This window comes from Triplophysa dalaica, chromosome 1 (assembly GCF_015846415.1).
Source record: "Triplophysa dalaica isolate WHDGS20190420 chromosome 1, ASM1584641v1, whole genome shotgun sequence".
NCBI lineage: Eukaryota > Metazoa > Chordata > Actinopteri > Cypriniformes > Nemacheilidae > Triplophysa > Triplophysa dalaica.
In genome coordinates, this window is record NC_079542.1 from 33,712,110 (window position 1) to 33,731,578 (window position 19,469).

The 19,469-nt window shown below is 36.9% G+C and overlaps 1 protein-coding gene across 3 annotated transcripts in view; it reads right to left on the minus strand.

Moving 5' to 3' along the window:
* The window catches only part of lrrk1 (leucine-rich repeat kinase 1), a 69,245-nt gene that overhangs the window by 1,909 nt on the left and 47,867 nt on the right, over positions 1 to 19,469 (minus strand). For all 3 annotated transcript variants that reach the window (XM_056736240.1, XM_056736163.1, XM_056736327.1), the window contains 8 exons: positions 16,419 to 16,616; positions 14,698 to 14,975; positions 12,035 to 12,229; positions 11,706 to 11,857; positions 8,386 to 8,503; positions 7,552 to 7,668; positions 2,475 to 3,370; positions 829 to 930 (listed from right to left, as the gene is read on the minus strand). In XM_056736240.1, coding sequence (XP_056592218.1) covers positions 829 to 930; positions 2,475 to 3,370; positions 7,552 to 7,668; positions 8,386 to 8,503; positions 11,706 to 11,857; positions 12,035 to 12,229; positions 14,698 to 14,975; positions 16,419 to 16,616 — 2,056 coding nt within the window. The remainder of the gene's footprint in view (positions 1 to 828; positions 931 to 2,474; positions 3,371 to 7,551; positions 7,669 to 8,385; positions 8,504 to 11,705; positions 11,858 to 12,034; positions 12,230 to 14,697; positions 14,976 to 16,418; positions 16,617 to 19,469) is intronic.

Genomic DNA, 19,469 nt, shown 5'->3' on the forward strand with positions numbered 1-19,469 from the left:
TAATAACTAAAAAAATACAGCTAACTAACACAATAAAACACTATTAAACATGATAAAAAAACGGAAGATCTGTGGTTCTAGAAGTGAAAAATATAAATGACAATGTAGAATATTAGTAAAATTGGATCTAAAACAAAATAAACATATCTGGAGGTTTTCATACATGTGTCATTGTAGTGTAAAAGCTTATATTGTACATCATGATGAACCCAAAAATGTCATTTCTGTCATCATTGATTTACCCTCATGTCATATCAAACCTGTATGACTTTCTTCTTTCTGTTGAACACAAAAGAAGAAAATATGAAGAAGGTCGATAACCAAAGAACATTGCACTCCATCTTCTTCATAGACCGGTTTTAAAGCACATGATGGTGATGAAATGATGACAGAATTTGTATTTGTGATTCTTAAAGAATGAGTTTTCTTCCTGTAGATCTGCTCAGTAATGACATCGATGTGTAGGCCAACCCTCACAGCGGATTCTCTTTGGGAATATAGAACGCATTTTAAGATTTACGAGTAAAATAAGGTCTGTAGTGAAATATAGAAACTCCAGAGGGAATCAATGGCTGAAATGTTAAATATCTCACGTGTATAAGGAACTCTATTCATGAGCTGGCCACACATTCAAAATCTTATTTTTGTTAATAAGAAAGGATACTTTGAGGAGCGAATGTATGTATGTGAGATTCATGGTTTGCTAATGAATTATGGGTATCAGAGGACATCATTCAGCGAGGGTTTTAATCAGTTAACAGCGACAGCGCAGTGATAAATGTATAAATAATTTATGTTCATCTATCTGTAGATTGAAGGATTACGTACCCGTACTCCACCGCTCCACTGACCGTCAACACAGCGATCACACGACCTCTGAGCGACCCTGACTGTTCTTGAACCTCAATGACCATGATGTCACCTCCACGCCTGAAACACACGTCAACACATCACTGCGTTTGACATTTCACAGTCTCATGACTTACATGTGATGTTAAGCAAAAGCACAGATAAAACTTCACACCAGCATTTCCCAAGAAACATTTAAACAATACCAAACCTCTGATGAACAGCCTTTATCACTGTTCCCACACCTTTGGGCGCGTTAATTCCCTGAGGTTTCTAGGGGTATGTTTCTACAGCAATGTGCAATACACTTAAAATAGAAACGTTTTTAATTCTATGCGTTTATAAATCTTATTTACATGCAACAATGTTAAAACATTCCTGCCGTTCATCAAAACGTTGTTGTCGTGTAAATGAACAGCCAAAACGGTTTCAGTGTTTACTTAAAAACATTGTGTAAACAACCTGGGAGTTGTTTATGTTTTCAATTGTTTTCTTTTTGGACCACAAAATGCTTTAAAGATCTCGTTGTCTTTTCTCCTCTCTGTACCTTACTATCAAAATCCATCAATAAAGAAAACAACAAACACAGAAAAGAAAAAAATATTTTGTCATTATAAAATATTAATATAAACTATAAACTCAATAAACTCAACTCAAATCAATTTCTGGCATATTAAATGTTTAACGATTTGATCTATATCAGGGCTGATCAACAAATAATCGCGATCAATCGTATCCAGAATAAAAGTTTGAGTTTACATAATATATGTCTGTGTACTGTGCACATTCATTTTGTTTTTATAAAAACACATATTTGTATATTTATGTAGATTTTAAATATTTCCTAAACGTATAAATCTATGTATTTATAAATATTTAAAAATATGCACAGTACACTTACATAAATAATGTCAACACAACCTTGATATTGTCCAGACTGTCTAACCCTGCTTTACAATACCTGAACAACACTACAAACAATACTGTCTGTCGATCTGATGTTCAGATAAACAAACACAATACAGCAATGCTCTGAAACACAAAAGATTATACAATAGCTAACACTTTAGACATCTAACCTAGTTTACAGGATTCTCTTTTTATAAAAGATTTATTGAATTTGGCACCTGTGCGACCTCAATACTTTGAGATTAATGAGAACAATTTTATATTACGCACAGATGAATGAAACATTTCCCTTTCCACCAGTGTAATGTTAAATGTGTACACTTTCTCTCTTGCATCTGAATAACTCAAGCAAGACGGGTTAGGGTAAGTAGGGTAAAAATTCTAATTAGAGGGCAACGAGCAACAAATCACAGACCTATGATGTAATGAGAGGGTTTAAAAAGAATGTTGTTCCAGCTCTTGACCTTAAAAGAAGAAAGCTATTTGACTTGATGCTTTGTTCTCGTGCTACTTAGAAGTCATATGCTATTATCTGCGCAGGAAAATGTAAATTTTTATCTAAAAAGTAGTGAAGATTTGCTCATTCAGGCAGTTGGACTACTGTTAAATATTTGGCCTTTTTTATGTTTATGGCTGTAACTTAAGCTGTTGCTACAGCTACGATAAATACTTGTACGTTGTCTTATTAGAGATATTCACTAAAGCTCGGCCCATACCTTGGAATCCAGATGGAGCCGTTGACGGCTATGATGTTTAAGGCCTTCAGTTGTGGTGGTATGTTCTGCGCAGACAGCTCTGGATCTGCTGCACTTCTGGACGGTGATGATTCGACTGAAGCTAGCTCTGTCTCTTCAAAGTCTGTGGACAAGGGAATACTGCCGGAGCTGGTCAGCGAGCTGAGAGGTCCTGAACTAGAGCGCTCAATATGAGGGAGACCTGCTCCGCCCTGCTCCAAATCTCTGATCTGATCCAGTTGTTCAGAGCTGAACCCTGAAGAAGTCATGGAGCAATAATCCAGTGAGTCCTGCTGGCACAGGATCTGCGTTCCGGCACCGTCGCTGTGCGTGACCGTTATAGTTACGAGCTCCTGGTTGGTTGGAAGAGGCTCCTCTATATCCTCAGAAGTGGTCACGGAAGTGACGACCCCCGTCGGCTTTTGCACGGGGAAGATGTCTCGCAATGGGTTCGCATCGCTACAGTTGTAGGTTGCACAAAGCTGGTAGCTAGCGGTGTGATACATCAGGAGCGAGTTGGTGTGGTCGTCAAGGCACCAGATGACCTCGTCCCCCCAGCAGCTGACGGAGGTAGTCATGGAGATCACGCTTGAAGGTGGGAGATACGGGTCCAGGCGGCAGACGGGATCAAGGGTGAGGCTGTTAATTACGAGGATGCCGGGACCGTTGGTGTACCACAGCTCCGATCCGGTGCGCACAGGTACGATGCTTCTTACGGGATACGGCCGCTGGCGAGGGTCAGAGTCGTCCATGCCGAGAAGATTCTTGTTGACGGTGTGCGAACAGATATAGGTCTCCCCTTCCACTGGCATGTCATCTACTAGAGAATAAACCACCACCAGACCATCGGACATACCTGCGTACACCTGCGGGAGAGTCTGTAGGTAGAGAAAACATTGCATTAGTCAATCTGGTTGGCACCAATAGGGATACAAAAATATTGTCTTGATACTCATTTCTGGAGGAACTAATAATTTGATTGGATTACAGAAATGCTGACATATTGTACACTTTTTTGTAGACGAAATAATGGAATCTAATGGAAATTCTTAACTATTCATAGAAAGTAGCGAATTCGTATTATTTGTACTTTCCCATTTGGACGGTGTAGTTCAATCTGCTCTCGTCTTAGTGATGATAATGTTTAGGGGCGGGGATCAAGCAATTTTTTGTTCGATGTTTTTGTACAATTTGCATTAGAATGGTCACAATATATCAGTATGGTCGATAATTATGATATTATTAATTGTAATAACTAACACGGTGTCAATACTCCACTAATCACAATATCGTTAATGAGTGTGTTTACATACAATCTTACTCCAATTATGATTAATAAGCTGATAACATTTAAGGGCGTGTAAACACGTAAAACGTTTTTCTTATATCGGGGAAAAGTCACAAATGGCGTAACAAAGGTAGTTTTTTGCCTATTACTCCAATTTCGCTTTGCATGTAAACACCTTTACATGTTTTCTTTCAGTTTTGTTTATTTGCCCATGTCTGACAGTGTAATAGTAAAAGTCTTAAACGGATAACGCATAAAATAACAAATAAAAATCCCCTCTCAAATCAATAAGTCGATGTAGACATGGTAAAATGAAGAACTATTGTAGCATATGCAGGTACTGCGGACATGAGATATAAAAATAAAGCTTCCAACAGATTTCCCCGTGGTATTTTTAGTTACTAGACGGACTATCATTACTGACATCACTGCACGCAAGAAACCTTGCAAGTCTCAAACTATTATGTAAACTCGAGTTTCTGCGTTTTCTGCGTTTTTTTAAAAGCATGTAAACACGTGAAAACAGTTTTTTTATAAGGTGTTTTTTCTTCAAATAAACTCTATAACGTGTTGCCTTACTGGTCAAACTTTCTTTCTCTCTTCTTCTATACACTCATATTTACAAAAACGTAATGTAACAGATTGCATTATTTATTATGGTTGTACATATTATTATTATTATTATTATAAAAATAGACATTGTGGTAATGTTGATATCATGAGTCTAAATAATCTTGTAGTTGAAATTTGATAACAAGACCTAATTCAATGATACGAATTCATACGAAATTCATACGAAACTGAAAAGTATTTGCAATTGAGTTTTATTCAAAGCTATTTCAGAAGAGCCCAAAATGATTTGGCCATCTGCGGGTCATTCTACAATCTTTCCACCAGAAACTGCCCTGAAATAGCCACATCGTGCACCAGACTTCATGTCCCAACTCAAATCTTGCTACTCAACACTAACTATAACTGAACCATTTTTAGTTTGACTTCCCGAAGGGTTTAAACACTGAAGTTCTTTGGTACTTTCAAAATACTACTTTCTTTGTTTAGGAAGCTACACACGTCAACCTCTGTCTCGACCAATGGGGTGAGTTTGAGGCGGGTCTTCCTGCACTGAGCTGTTCTATTATTTTGTTTGGTGGAGAAATGGCGCAGAAATCTTAGACTCACAGTAAGAAAATATTGGTTTGACATTTAAAAAAGTTCTACGGTGACTCTTCACATACACACACATCAGCAACACCCGGTCCAAGCACACAGAACATTTCTTTCTGGATATTTTAGTCGTGCATTTTTGTCCAAGAGCCGTATCTAAAAGCGTCCCCTCCCTACAACCACCCCGACCGCGAAAACCAGCTGCATTTGCCTTCCTGAATCTCCACAACTGCTTTTTACAGCCGGTCTGTAAGTGACCTTCGGTGAGTGAACGCCAGGACCCGGTGGCACTTCAAAGAGCGTGAGGCCCATATAAGAGTGTGTTTGGTGAAGAGACGAGGACTGAATCTGTCATTGAGACGGAAGTGAGTCAGAACACCTGGACAGCAGAACTTCAAACACCAGAGGAACAGTGTCCAATGAACGTCTGCGAGAGAACCATCGCTCATAAATCCTTTCCTGAAGGGATGTATGTGAAATGTACACTTCAGATATCATCACATACTTCTGTTTATCTTGTTTTATTAATGATCATTTAATCATGGATAACAAGGGACATTTCACTAAAAGCGACTTTCATACTTTAGTAAAACACAAAAGCTGAAATTGTAAAGAATATCAAAGCCACAGTTTTCATATCTTTAGTAACTGATCCATACAACTTTAAATGGTTTAAAGAAGTCTTGTTTATTCTTCAGTGTAAGACCCTGTCACAAAAGAACGTGTTCCCGGTAATCTATAGTATGATATCATGATATCTAATGGAATTTAAAAAAAGAAATAAATGTCTCTTTTAGTCAAATCCATCTTAAATTTTGTAGGTTTTTTTTCTTTTTCTTTGGGTCAAACATTCAATCTTAAAATAGTTATAAAAAGGTGTGATGAATTATTTATGATAAATGTAGAATTAGCATAATCAGTTAATTGTTTTATATTTATATCATATTTATATATATATGTTTTATATATTATATCATATATCATATTTTTTTAATATCATAGTTGTGTTTGTAATTTTAAGGCAAATTTATTTTTATTTTAGTTTTACTTCATTATTATAATTTGAGTGCCTTACACCTTTTCAGTTTATTTCTGAGGCAACAATTCAATCTTCCCAATTATTTTTACGCCAGTATTTTCTTTGATTTCAATAAACAGAAACGTTTTCAAGGTTTCAAATAACCTCGACATCACAATATATTGTATATGTATATCAGTCATTCTCAATTGGCGGACCGCGGTCCAGATAAATTGCGTGTCTACACAACGGAGAATATCACCACACCAGATTTCAGGAACATGTATGTGATTGATCTTTTGCAGCTATATCATCTAATATCTTTATTAAGCTCCAAACATACTTCCAACTAAACCTTTTTGCTCCATGCGCGCTGCTTCTCCTGCCAAAGACGCACCGCATGAAGAGTACCAGACACGTGTTTATTTTAACAACACTAGTGCAGACACGTAAAGCAAAGAAATTACAAAAAGACTGGGCTTCTTGGAATTTTAATAGAATTCCCCTGATGTATATAATTCAATATCATACGTTAATTATTATACAAATATTTTGTTGTCTTACACTACAGAAAATAAATGTCTTACCGAGCAAGCTTTGTTTTCCAGTACAAATATCTAAAGAACCTTAAATCAAGATACATTTCCTTGACAAGGACACTGACCTTGAAGTGCTGCCTCCGAAGACAGCATTTTAGAGCTTTCGGACGCAGTCATTTAGTCTTGTTTTATGATGAAAGAAGTTAAGTAAGTTTGTGTTTAAAACAAGCAAAAACAATTAAATCCACCTATGGTGTAAGAAAAACCTTGAAAGTGTCTAATTCTTTCTAGTTTAAAAATTCTTTCATAAAACAATCTAAATATAAGTCTTTTATACTGTAGTCTTTTAAGTTTTTTTTTTTTATATTTGTGGTACTATAAAGCAAGACAAAAATGCTCAGAAAGAAATTCTATTTTTGCAGTGCGAGCACAAACCTGAATGCATGTCAGCTTTTTAACCACGTAGCAATGAAGGATGTTGTTTTGGATTTGTGATGTTTCTAGATTCACAATAACAAAATCTTCATGAAGGAATAAAATGAAGAGTCTATTAATTAAGGATGTAACAATATCCAAATCTCACTGTGTGATAATGCCTCGTATACCATCCATAGGGCCGTATTCATTGTGATATTTAAAATGTAAAAGGATGACTTTTAAATGTAATGTAATCATCCTCTTTTCTTATTCCTCCAATCATAACTGTTGCTTTGAGATATGAGTTATGGTATGAGATGTGTCAAATGACCTAAAAATAATATATTTTGCACCAGATACACCTTGCCAAAGGTAACATCTATTATATATAAATTCTCTATGTTAAGCCTGGAAGATCTATCTTTCACACAATCATGTGACCACGATACTATTGAGACAATATTGCGATAACACGATATTGCTTATTTTCTTACACCCCTACTTCTTATTAATAAAAACAATGAAATATCTCTCTGCTTTTTTCTTTTAACCATGGGTAGCTAAAGAAAACGCATCAAACTACGATGTTGAGCAGAAGGTTGATTGAAATGACAAAGACGTGGTGGCACTGACCTCTTTCCGGGCGGGCAGTAAGAAGAGACAGGTGACCACAGCGGGACAGGAGAGGACTTTCTGAGGAAGACTCAAGGGACACATCTCTTTCAGACTGTAGATAAAGACCTCCTGCTCCTGAAGAAACATCAACAACATATCACGATAACCATCTTCATTCACCCGCTGGACTCACTCACAAAGGGCTTCCTTCTCTTTTGAAACATCTTTGCTTTCAGAGCTCTGACATGAAACCGTGCTATAGTACAGCATCTTTAGTGTTGTCGTGAAAATGCACTGCGAATATTTGCATTATTTCTTAATAATATGTTGTAACATTTCTAATTTCTTTTCAATTTTTTCCCTTTTTTTCTTATGTCTTAGGTATTTCAAGTGCAAAATGCAACAATGAAAAGTTATTATATTGAGATATTCAAGATATAAACTCAATAGTGATTCTAAGTCATTTTGATTCATTGTGTTTAGTGTCGTGTAAATGTATTGTTTTTAGCCATACAATTTTTTATTTCCTTGCTTACATATACGTATATGTATTTTTTAAGGATATAATCTGTGCTTGCCTGCCTAAGATGCTTTTCGACCTACACTAGTGGAAGTCTCATTAAGAAAACTATGTATATTTATGTAACAAAACAAAACATGTGGATTCCACACGAGACGACCTCTAGAAAGCCAGTGGCAACACACATTCGGGTAGGGCACCGAGTTACAATTAATCTACTTTACTGTAAGAACCAAACGCCTTCAGCATCCGTCAGTGCTGTTGCCATGGCAACATTCCCATGCTGTGGAAGAGAAGGCAGCAAATGAGCAGAGGAAAAGTACGCAGCTCACCTCGGTGGCCGTCCATAGGCTGTTCTCCATCTTCAGCTGGCAGCTGAGCCGTGATCCCGGACACAGCATCCGCTTCACCTCCACCTGACCTTTAGCCAAGTTTACCACCGTGTAGTTCCTGCAGGACACACACACAAAGAATGAATTCACTTTGGCGTTTTCAGATTTAAAGTTACAGCAAAGCCTCAAATCAAGACAAAATTTTGAAACACAAGCATGTTTATAAAAAGTCTTCAATCTGAACAACTACTATACGTCATGTTATCACGCGTGAGCACGGACGTTCGTTTCTGCAGTGTAAGAAGCCCAAATTACTAGTCGTCGATTTGGTTAATTCCTTTGCGAAACCTTGATTCATTACTTTATCACTGAAGCCATTCATCTGACGCGCACCACAAAAAGACCCAAATGATTCAATCCGTCACACTGCCATGATATTGCGCTGTAATTTCGGTTGCAGGGCTTTAGATGTAATTACCTTAGTAAATTGGTTATTCTCATGCAATATCTGAAGCGTTCCTCTTTCTTATGAAGCCATGATAATCTAATATGTGATGTCAATGATGAATAAAGAGGTAAAGTGATCTGGACCGAGCTCACACTAATGTACTTCAAATATAATTGAATTAGAAATGCCAATTTATAATGTATCTCAAATCCCACACGTCTAAAATCCCAACCACTTCTTTATGTTGAAGATCTCCATGACTTTCCCAATCATTTGTGCAATAACTTAGTAATTAGCATATTAAGTAGATCACTTTATATTACTATGTCAAGTACACATCACCTTTCTTTAAAAAATACAGTATGGACACCCTTGAAGGAATGTGTTTATCATGGTCTTTAAAACATAAAAGACTGTTTAGATTTGTTTGACATTTCTTGCATTCAATTACAACCCAACGATTGGGTTCATTCGGTTTTGACCCAACCATGGATCGAAAATAATTCAAAAATGTTTAAAGTGTTGTTCCTGTTTGTTGCCATTTCCGTGTTTGCTACTGATTCTCAGTATTGGATGCCATTCTATCAGTGTTTGATGCCGTCTGACATTTTTTGTCACCGTTGTCTTTGTTTATTGGTGTTTGCTGGAGTTTATTTACATTTTATTTACAAGCCAGAGGGCGCTCTCCTGCAGAAACTCTGAATATGGGACACACAAGAATAACATTTTGCACAAGTTGTTCCAGGAAATGCTATGGGTCATATTCTATTGCTGTTCTTCAAACCTTTTCAGGTATTTTCATGACAATAAAACATATTATAATGTTGTTTGATTTGTGTTGCTTTTTCAAATGCATGTTATAAACGAGTCAACCTCGTAGTGATTTTCAATTGAAACTAAGAGAAAAATAAGTTGAACAAATAAGACTTATTAGTGTAAATTATGTACGTATTAGTAAACATTGTAAAACATTTACCCATTTCAAATTCAAAATTTAAGTTCAAGTGATTCCAAAAGCCAGTTTGATTTTGCCTTAAAATTTGAGGTAGCTCAAGTTTGTGTTTTTTTTTAAGGAGCAAAACTAGTACAAATTTTCTTTAATTTCCATGTCCTCCCATATTTAATTTCAAGGATTACCATGACTGTGAGAATGCTTATCCTTGATTCCTCTCACAGCACACGTCTGTATTTATAAGCTCTTATAGCCATGTTTCGAGAAGTGCACTAGTTAGGAGGCTCAGTCTATGATTAACGCCACACAAAGCCTTCTTTCTTCTGCCTCGCTGTCATGACGTATTGAAGCTCCTGCAGCGCGGCTCCGTTTGGCACGCTGATGGCTATCAGTAATTGCAAACACCTGTGATGCAGATATACCTCAGAGAGATTCTGTGCCCGCCAACAAAACACCCAACAATGGGATGAGCCACCCCGAGAGACTGTCTGTACATCACGCTGCATTTGTCACGCATAGTAATGAGCTCCTATATATGAGCTCATGAATATTAAAATAAGCCAATTTTTTAAATGAGCGCCAAGGGAAAGTGGAAAAGGCTCCAGAACGGCTTTAATGAAGGTGTGAAGAGAAGCCACTGGCAATAAATAGACAGAAAAATGTGATACAGTGAAAGTGTATAAATGAGGTAAATGGAGTGAAATGTGGGTAATTATGGAGCCATATGGAGCATATGAGGGGGATTTAAAAGAGCCTGGTCCATTGATCTTTTTTTGGCTGAGTTGCATAAATGGGCGGTATCATCATTTTAGGATTAAGTTATTGTATACAACATCATTCAGTTGTTAAAATACGTATGTGTCCCAGAGTGCATCCTTGTGCACACATGAGCGATTGCAGTTATGCTAACCTAATGTAAGAGAGAAATTATGTGAGGAAAGTTCATACACTTGCTGACGAAGATAGAGTAGAGACACAACTGCTGTTTTAAGCCAAATTGCACCCAATCCCATAATGCACTGTGACTCAGTAAAAATTACGTCAATTCAAGATGGTGGGTAAGGAAAGAGAAAAATGATTTCATGCGATACGTAAGGGATAATCCACGGCTAGCCATGCATTAAAGGATTTTAATGCCAAGAACCATCCGACACGAAGCATTAAAATCCTTTAAAGGGATACTTCACCCAAAAATGAAAATTCTGTCATCATTTACGCACCCTCAGATTGTTCCGAACCTGTATAAATGTCTTTGTTTTGCTGAACACAAAGGAAGATATTTGGGAGAATGTCACATCTCATCCTCCATTGACTCCCATAGTATTTATTTTCCGTACTCAGTCAGGTGAAAATAAATGTTAAATGTTGATCTAAGTGATTGGAAATACCTGTTTATTAAACGATTTAATGCACACCTTCCAGCCAATCAGAATCAAGTATTCAAACAGACTATGGTATAATTAACATTATTGACAAAAATTAGTAATGCACGGATACTGAATTCATCCACCGATTGCATAGCTGATAATTCCGATTGATGTCTGTCAATACAGATTATGAATATTGAATTAAGATCCCTTAATATTAATATTTCTTAAATTAAACTTTCTGAATGTTTTTACTTCATATAATGACTGTTCATATTAAACATCAATTCGGTGACGTTTCTTATCATTTTCAACATACAGAATAAAAATTCCTTGCAATTTCCTGTCTTTTTTTAATTGATAGGATATATCAGACCTGAACATGCTAATACTAATCGCTATTAAAACCAAGCTGTCCATTACTAAACCACCTTCAAAGTTTCGGTGCAGATCAGGAGATCCAAAGATGCCAAACTCACACACAACCCTTCATTGTGACAAGAAATGCCATGTTTTTACTCTACCATTCCCTAAGAAGCATACCCAAACACACCTGCTGTCATTTTCTCCATCCCAGAATACAGCGCTGTATCCCTGCAGAGGCGAGAGGAAGAGCTGACTGTGTTCCTGACAAGGCAGCAGGTATCTGAGACATGCAAAACTGGGCTCCTGCATGTGTCTCAAGAGAGGAGCGGCCAGAGGACGCTACACAAACACACACACCAGATAACAAGACATTATTCCTCTACTGTATATGCACAACATCTGACACGAATACAGTCAACTTCAGGTTTATTTGAAATGGAAATGAGCAGCGCTGAGATGCAGTGATGGTCTATGGGAGCGCTTTTGAGCAGCTCCAGCAGATAATAAAAGTCGTACCTTCTCCGGTTTGGTGTCCCAGCAGTCCTGCATGAGAGACTGCAGACAGTGGAACTGCACCTCCTCCGGGACGCCCAGCGCTGGTCTCACTCCTTTAGAAAGTTTCTTAGCGATCTGAAGCAGGTGTTGACCCATGCATGGTCGGCGGCCGGACAAGAGCTCGTATAGAACCATACCGTATGAAAACATATCCACCTGACAGAGATGGACGACAGGAATGTATCATTACAAGGAATCCACAGTAATGTACTTTGAACTAATTAATGACAGAATTTTCATTCTTCTGCAAACTAAGGACGACAACCATGAAACTAACTGTAACAATCACTGTATAAGCGTCCACATCAATGTATGAAAACTCTGTGTTTATACCAAGCTTGTGTGCTGCAGTTTCATATTTTAAATGCGTTGGTCCTTTAAACTCGAATGGATTTTGATTGGCTGCCCATGTTTTATTGTTCATCAGCTGGAAAAGACACTCTGTAGGTGAAGCCAACAATGTCATTCTCATTGTGGTGTGGAGTTTACTGTTCTCAAGGGGTTGTTTCCCGGAAAGGGATTAGCCTAAACCAGGACTAGGCCTTGGCTAAATTAGGATAATTAAGGCGTTTTTAAAAAGATTGTTTACAAACAAACATTACTGTGTCCATCTTGAGACAAAACAATTGGACTGATATATTTTAAGATATGCAAGTGCAAGTGCAATTAAGACGGCAATAACATTTGAATTAGTCTGGGACTAGTCTTTTTTTACCCTTAAAGTCAGAACAATTGTTAAAACTTTATTGTTATCGTCCTTCGTGCAAATGAATTTTAGGATTTCCTCTTTCGGTATCTTCTCAAAAGACGATGCCAGGTCTAATCCCAAGGGTCTGAATTATTTGAGAAGTGCCGTCATGTCTTATCAGCGGTCGACACATTTGTATTAAACGCCTTTTTAGGTCAGTCCTATTAATAGACAATCCCTGTAAAACATAACAGGGTCGATCTTACCGCATTTACAAAAAGTTCAGCTTTTGCCAGCATACGTAAAGGAAAACCCTGGTCTTCACACTTCACACGTGTTACAGTAGTTACTTATGACATCACAGACCAGGCATGTCAAACAGCAGGAAACAGTATGTAGTACAAGCCTGAGGCTCGCCAAACGCTTCCACAACTTACACATTTCACATCTGCTTTCATTCCAGCGGTAACGCAGATTTCTCACATCCCAAAACATCTTAGCTCCGACCTTATCACACATGAATTCAAATACCTTCACTGTAAAAATGATTTTAAAATCAAAATCCATCATATTACATGGAAAAGACTGCATATTTACAAGAAAAGCAGGAAAATCGTTTTTTTACGGTACATCGCAACATTGTAAAAGGCGAAGAATTTCTGGCGCCCCAGTTTAGGATTTTTTTTTCAGGAATCTACTTTTAAAATACGGTCAAAAACGTCAAATGTCAGAAAAAGCCCACAATTATACAAGAAAACCAGGGGAAGTGTAATTTTACAGGGAAAAGCAGTAATTTTACAGAATATTTATGGCCTCGGTGCCAGGTTTTATTTTACTCAGTTCAGAATAAAGGCTTTTATCTTAAAACAGATGACAGAACATGCCGGAAGAAACATCCATAAATAAAATTTACGTTTGTGAGTTAAGGCTTATTAATTCTGAAGACTTTTATTTCTTTATGAATCTCAAATTCTTTAACCATAAATAATCCAAGAGATGTTTCAATAATTAAGTTTCTTTATCCTTCTCTCAGATTATGGATGTAAAAATCACATTAATAAGTACAAATAAATCAATAAAATCACATAAATAGCCTTCGAACCCCAAGTTTTTCGCTGTATTCAAAAACCACGTATGTGAAAAGAAACTCCCCTGACCCTTGTTGTGTGGCAATAAATTAAGAATTTATTCAGCTCTGTTGGACAAAATCCATGCAAACTAAGCTAACCCGACTTCTTAAAACAAGTAGTTAAAATAGAAAACAAATCAACTTTGTGTATTGACATATAAGCCTGCCTGGATCTATAATCTTTCTTTGAAGGATATCCCCGGGATATCAACAGCCAAAGGGGCGCTGAAAATTTCAAAGAAGAAAAATCCATGTGTTTTAAACACCCCGAGGGCAGACTCAGATTTAACATTGAACGTGAAAACGCAGATGTGGCAAATGGATTGAAGGAGGAACCAAGGTTTGTAGAACAAGCCAAAAAACATTTACAATGGGACAAGTACGCTGAAGGGTTAACAAGCAAAACAAATCGAGATAAAGACATAATTTACTTAAAAATTAAAGTATCCTCAGGTTTTTCCAACACGTATGACACAAAAGAGTCAACATTAGCGACTGACAGCCTCAGTCCCCATTCACTTCCATTGCATCTTTCTCCATTCAATTACAGTGAATGGTGACTCAAATGTAACACACTGGATTTATCACGCTTGTTGGATATGAAGCCGATATTATGAAGTGTGTGTTCAGGATTCAGTGTTGTCGGTGTGGTCAAAACACTCAAAACTCAAGTGAGAACATTCTTCAATTAAACAGCAAGGTGACAGGTTTAATTCCCAGGGAATAGGCAGAAAGCGTTTATGTCAATCACCTCATCAAATACCTTTAAGAGTAACCCGCGCTCATTCTTTGATTTTGTTTCTTTACCTTCTCATCATAGACGATGCCGGGTCGAATCTCAGGAGCCTGATATCCAGGCGTCCCCTCGACTCCTAAAGCTCCCTCGTGAAAGGACTGTCGTGAGATGCCGTAGTCGGACAGCTTGATGTTAATGGAGTCTTCCACATCCAGAGACCAAACCAGGATATTGTCCGACTTGAGGTCACAGAAGATAATGTTCTTCCTGTGCAGATAGGCCAGGCCTGCTGCGATCTGATAGGCCACTTTGAAGGTCAGCATGTGGCCCAGCGGCACGTATTGACAACCTGAAGGAAACAAGTGAAAGCTGTAAGTCTGGTGCATCACAAATGATACAACATCACAGTTTTTGCAATAAAACTATTGTTTTTATAACATTACATAGACAATGTGCACAGGCTTCATATAACAGATGCTGAGAGTGGTAACACATTTTTCAGGATTGGCATTCTCATGAGATTTAAAGGGATAGTTTCCCGGACAGGGATTAGACTAGTCCAAGACAAAAAAATGTATGTAACAGCTGTCCAAACGGAAAACAACCTGCACGGACATATCTTTAAATACATAATTGCCTTTGTGTTGTCTCAAAATCCACACAAGTAATGTTTTTAGTAAGATATTTTTGTTTAAGATAATCCTTAGTCTTAATTTTTTTATGAAATATATAATTTCTTACAATTTGACGAAGATAAAAATAATGCGTAAATGTTTCTCACGACTCAACCAAATAAAAAAAATGTGTAAATTACTTATTTTGAAAAACACAATAAGATTGACACTTTCTAATAAACTTTTTTTAATAAAATTGACAGTTTCTCACAATAGAACCGAAAGAAAACAAAATTCATAAACTTATTTAAAAAATATAATAAGATTGACAATTTGGGATGTGACATTTTGCGTTATGGACGAGAATGGATTTGTTGAGAATATATTGAACCATCTGTTTATATTTTACTAAACCCTTGTTGATTGTTTAAACATCAGAAAATAATCAGTCTATCCATGAGTTTTCTATTTTAAAAAAAGGGAAATAAACATGTGTTATGGATGTGACAAAAATAAGACAAAATACAAACTTTTTAGGATTTCTGTGAATTAAAATGCACAAACATGATGCAATTATAACCAACAAATGGAGAATGGATGCCTCTTCACAGAACCTAAAATAGTTACTTCATTTTTATTTTCATGTGCCCATTCATGAGGAATATGTACCGTTATGGATGTGACAATCCAGAAAATGTCACTTACACAATATAAAATCATGCGCTAAAAATAAAACATATGCTTTAAAAACTTGAAGAGAGACCACCATATGCTGATATCTGTGCCGTAAGTATAGTAAAAACCTTTGGTTAAGCCTTTAATTTTTTCATAGTAAAGTTGTCATTTTCACAGAATTGCCCAGATTAGAAATCATTCTCTAATGTTTTAATCTGTTTTCCCCTGATGGTGCGTTTGCATCGGGACCACAATCCTGTATGTTTCTCTGCTGTTTAAATGGCAGAAAAATATCTTCCGTTTAGCATTTTCAGCACCGGTTATTCTGTTGTTTCATTTACATGTAAGTATTACGTTATAAGCAAGTATGTTGTTGAAAAAGTTGCTGGTCAGAAACCTTGCATTTGTATTTCGCCTGAACAATATAAAAAATCTTTGGTATTTGTTTGAGAAACAGCTTTATGCAAACTCATAAAAGTGGTCTTTTTTTGTGTGTTTAAGACCTTTTGCGCGTTCTGCCAGGATGGTGTTGAGACTGCCCAGCGGTGCGAGCTGCAGGGCGAAACACAGAGGGTGTATACTGATGCCCACCAGAGCCACGATACAGGGATGCTGAAGAGAGTGAAGCATGCTCGCCTCCAGACGGAACTCGGAGAAACTTCTGGCTGCGTCCATAGACTGCAGGTGTTTCACCATCGTGTCTGTAAGGAGAAAAATTAACACATTGTGTAGCTGAACACTCTGAAATAATAAAGGTGCATAGAAGAACCATTTTTGGTTCAACATCGACCACTCTTAAAAGTAATACTTTATTTTGTCGGTACAGTATACTCAGAGTAGGGAAGATCAACAACTAAAACTGTAAATATTTGTAATAAAAATCTTTTATTTAACTGTTTAACTTTCACACTGATCTTTCTGCTCAATGACTATAATAAAACTCTAATCCAGCGATAGACTCATGACCTCAAACAGGAAACCATTAACTATTCCGTGACCTGAAATGACAAGCTCTGATTTACAGCCGCAGGTTTTTTAATGACTCTGGTTACTGTTCTGGGGTCAGCAGTGTAAAGTCTTAATGAGCAGAGGAACACTTTCTATCCCGCTGTTACGCACATCACCATCAAACGTTTGTTTCATGCCGTGACGGTAGCTTATAATAACACACGAGATGGTTTTACGAGGTTCTGGTTTATGACATGGAGATCGGAGACATTGAATAAAGATCGCTCAAGATGTACAGAAACAAATTACGGACGTATGGCGGATGGACCACCAGGATGCCTTTTGTATCGCATTCTCATGACTGCATTTCCTACTTAAAGTACCCGTGAACCAGAAGTTGCGATCGTTTTTACTTCCGTATTTTGACTTAGAAATGGAATTTTTCTGATAAGAAAAATAGTGGGTGTGGCTTTCGTCTTTCTCTGCGATTTGATTGGATGTTTAAAAACAGCCGTTGCATTTTGAAATGAAACTGGCAGCAGACAGACAGTTGATGGGGAGGAGTTAACGGATGCTCCGCCCAAGCCGTCTAACATACCTCATTCAAGTTGGATAGTCACAACAGGACAGAAGTGCATTTTCAGATTTTAACTGAAGATTATGAGGGCACAAAAAAATGTAAAAAGAGAATGACCCACATTGATAAACTATTTACCATAAACGCTACAATACTTCATGAGAAAATAGACATTGTAATTTTTTGTTTCACTGCGACTTTAAAGTGACAGTTCAGCCAAAATCCAAATTCTGTCATCATTTATTCACTCTGTCGTGTGGTTGTAAATCTGTATGTGAGTTTTTACTTCAGTTTAACAAAAAAAGATATTTCAAGAAATGTCTCAGTGGTTTTGTGTTCATACAAGTGTTGTTTGATGATCGACATTCTTCAAAATGTCTTTTGTGTTCAGCAGTAGAAAGAAACTTATACGGGTTTGAAATAACATGAGGGTGAACAAATGATGACGCAGTGTTTATTTTATAATAATTCAAGCTCAATGTTGATATCATTGTGCTTTTGTTTATTAAAAAAACAGCCTTTATGATTATTTGCCAAAAGCCTAACAGGAAATAGGTGTCAAAAGTGTGTTGAAATAAAATCTATCATGGAAACAGGGAGGTGAAGGAGACTTTCCCTCTTGATGCCCTCGGGTTTTCAATAAGCGCCTGTGGGCCACATGCTGACCTTCAAAGTATTAGATCACAGCAGGTGTGCTTTACCTGCACATGAAGAACATGATGTTGTGAGAGGTGCTTTGACACGCAATCTTTCAATCTGAAGTGCAATTAAAGGGATACTTCACCCAAAAATTAGAATTCTGTCAACATTTACTCACTCTCTAGTTGTTCCAAATCTCAATAAATGTCTTTGTTCTGCTGAACACAGAGAAAGATATTTAGACGAATGCTTGTAACCAAAACGTTTGGGATGGGAGTATGTTTGTTGGGACAGATGAGGGGGAAAGTTTAATATTTTGAAAATATTCACTTCCTTTTAATGCATATATGTAATTAATTAATTTATTTTATATGATATATTTTAAAATAATTAAATGATACATATTTATAATGATGTTGATTATAATACTTTGTATTATTATTATTGTATAACATCAGCGATAGGGACTTATATTGAAGGTTATATGTCATCAGTTGTTTCTGTGGGTTACCATAAGGAATCCCTTTATAGGCTTTAAAACTCGACTATACTGTACATGAATGAAACTGACAAAAACTGCGAAAGGAAATCGTAAAGCAGAAATGTCTACAATATGATTCATAAGGAACATAAACATCATATCATAAGAGTAGTCATCTTGATTTAGTACCCATCTCTATCGTAAAGAAAGCTCCAGAACGTGTGTGTGGGGAGGAAAATAAATCAATTGAGATGTAAAACTGCCGAGAGAACAATTCATAAAACAGAGAACATCAGCAAAAGCGAAACACTGCACATAACCCAAGGCTGCTGTTTGAGAGAAATACAAACCTCACGCAGAAACAGTAAACGTGCTTATGCTAAACGCCAGGGCACCTTAACCAATAAGCGCGGTAAGCAGCCACTTAGGGCCCCAGGAAACCAGGGGCCCCCAACAAATGCCCAGAAGTTTATATAAACCATGTACGACATATTAGTTTTCAATCATATTTTGAATAGTCTGGTTTGTGTTGCACAATACACCGGTACTAGAACAGTACCGCGATACCCTTCTGTTAAAATTATACTAATTTCTCATTTATTTGAAACCGGTACTTGAATGACGCGCGTCCTGAAATGTGTCCATTGGAGACTGCCGTATGTGTGCACGCTTGTGCTCTCTGCTCTCTCTTAGGTAAGTGATTTATTTTGTGACAGGCCAACATTAGCAGCACTGATAACGCTTTACAACTAGGTTCCATTTCTAAACATCAGTTAGGTAACATGATCTAATAATGGGTACTTGTACTTCTACAGCATTTATTCATCTTAATGGTTCATTTCAATGGATTTAATAAATATTTTATTATTTAGTACATATTTCAATCAATTTAAAATATAAACAATTGAA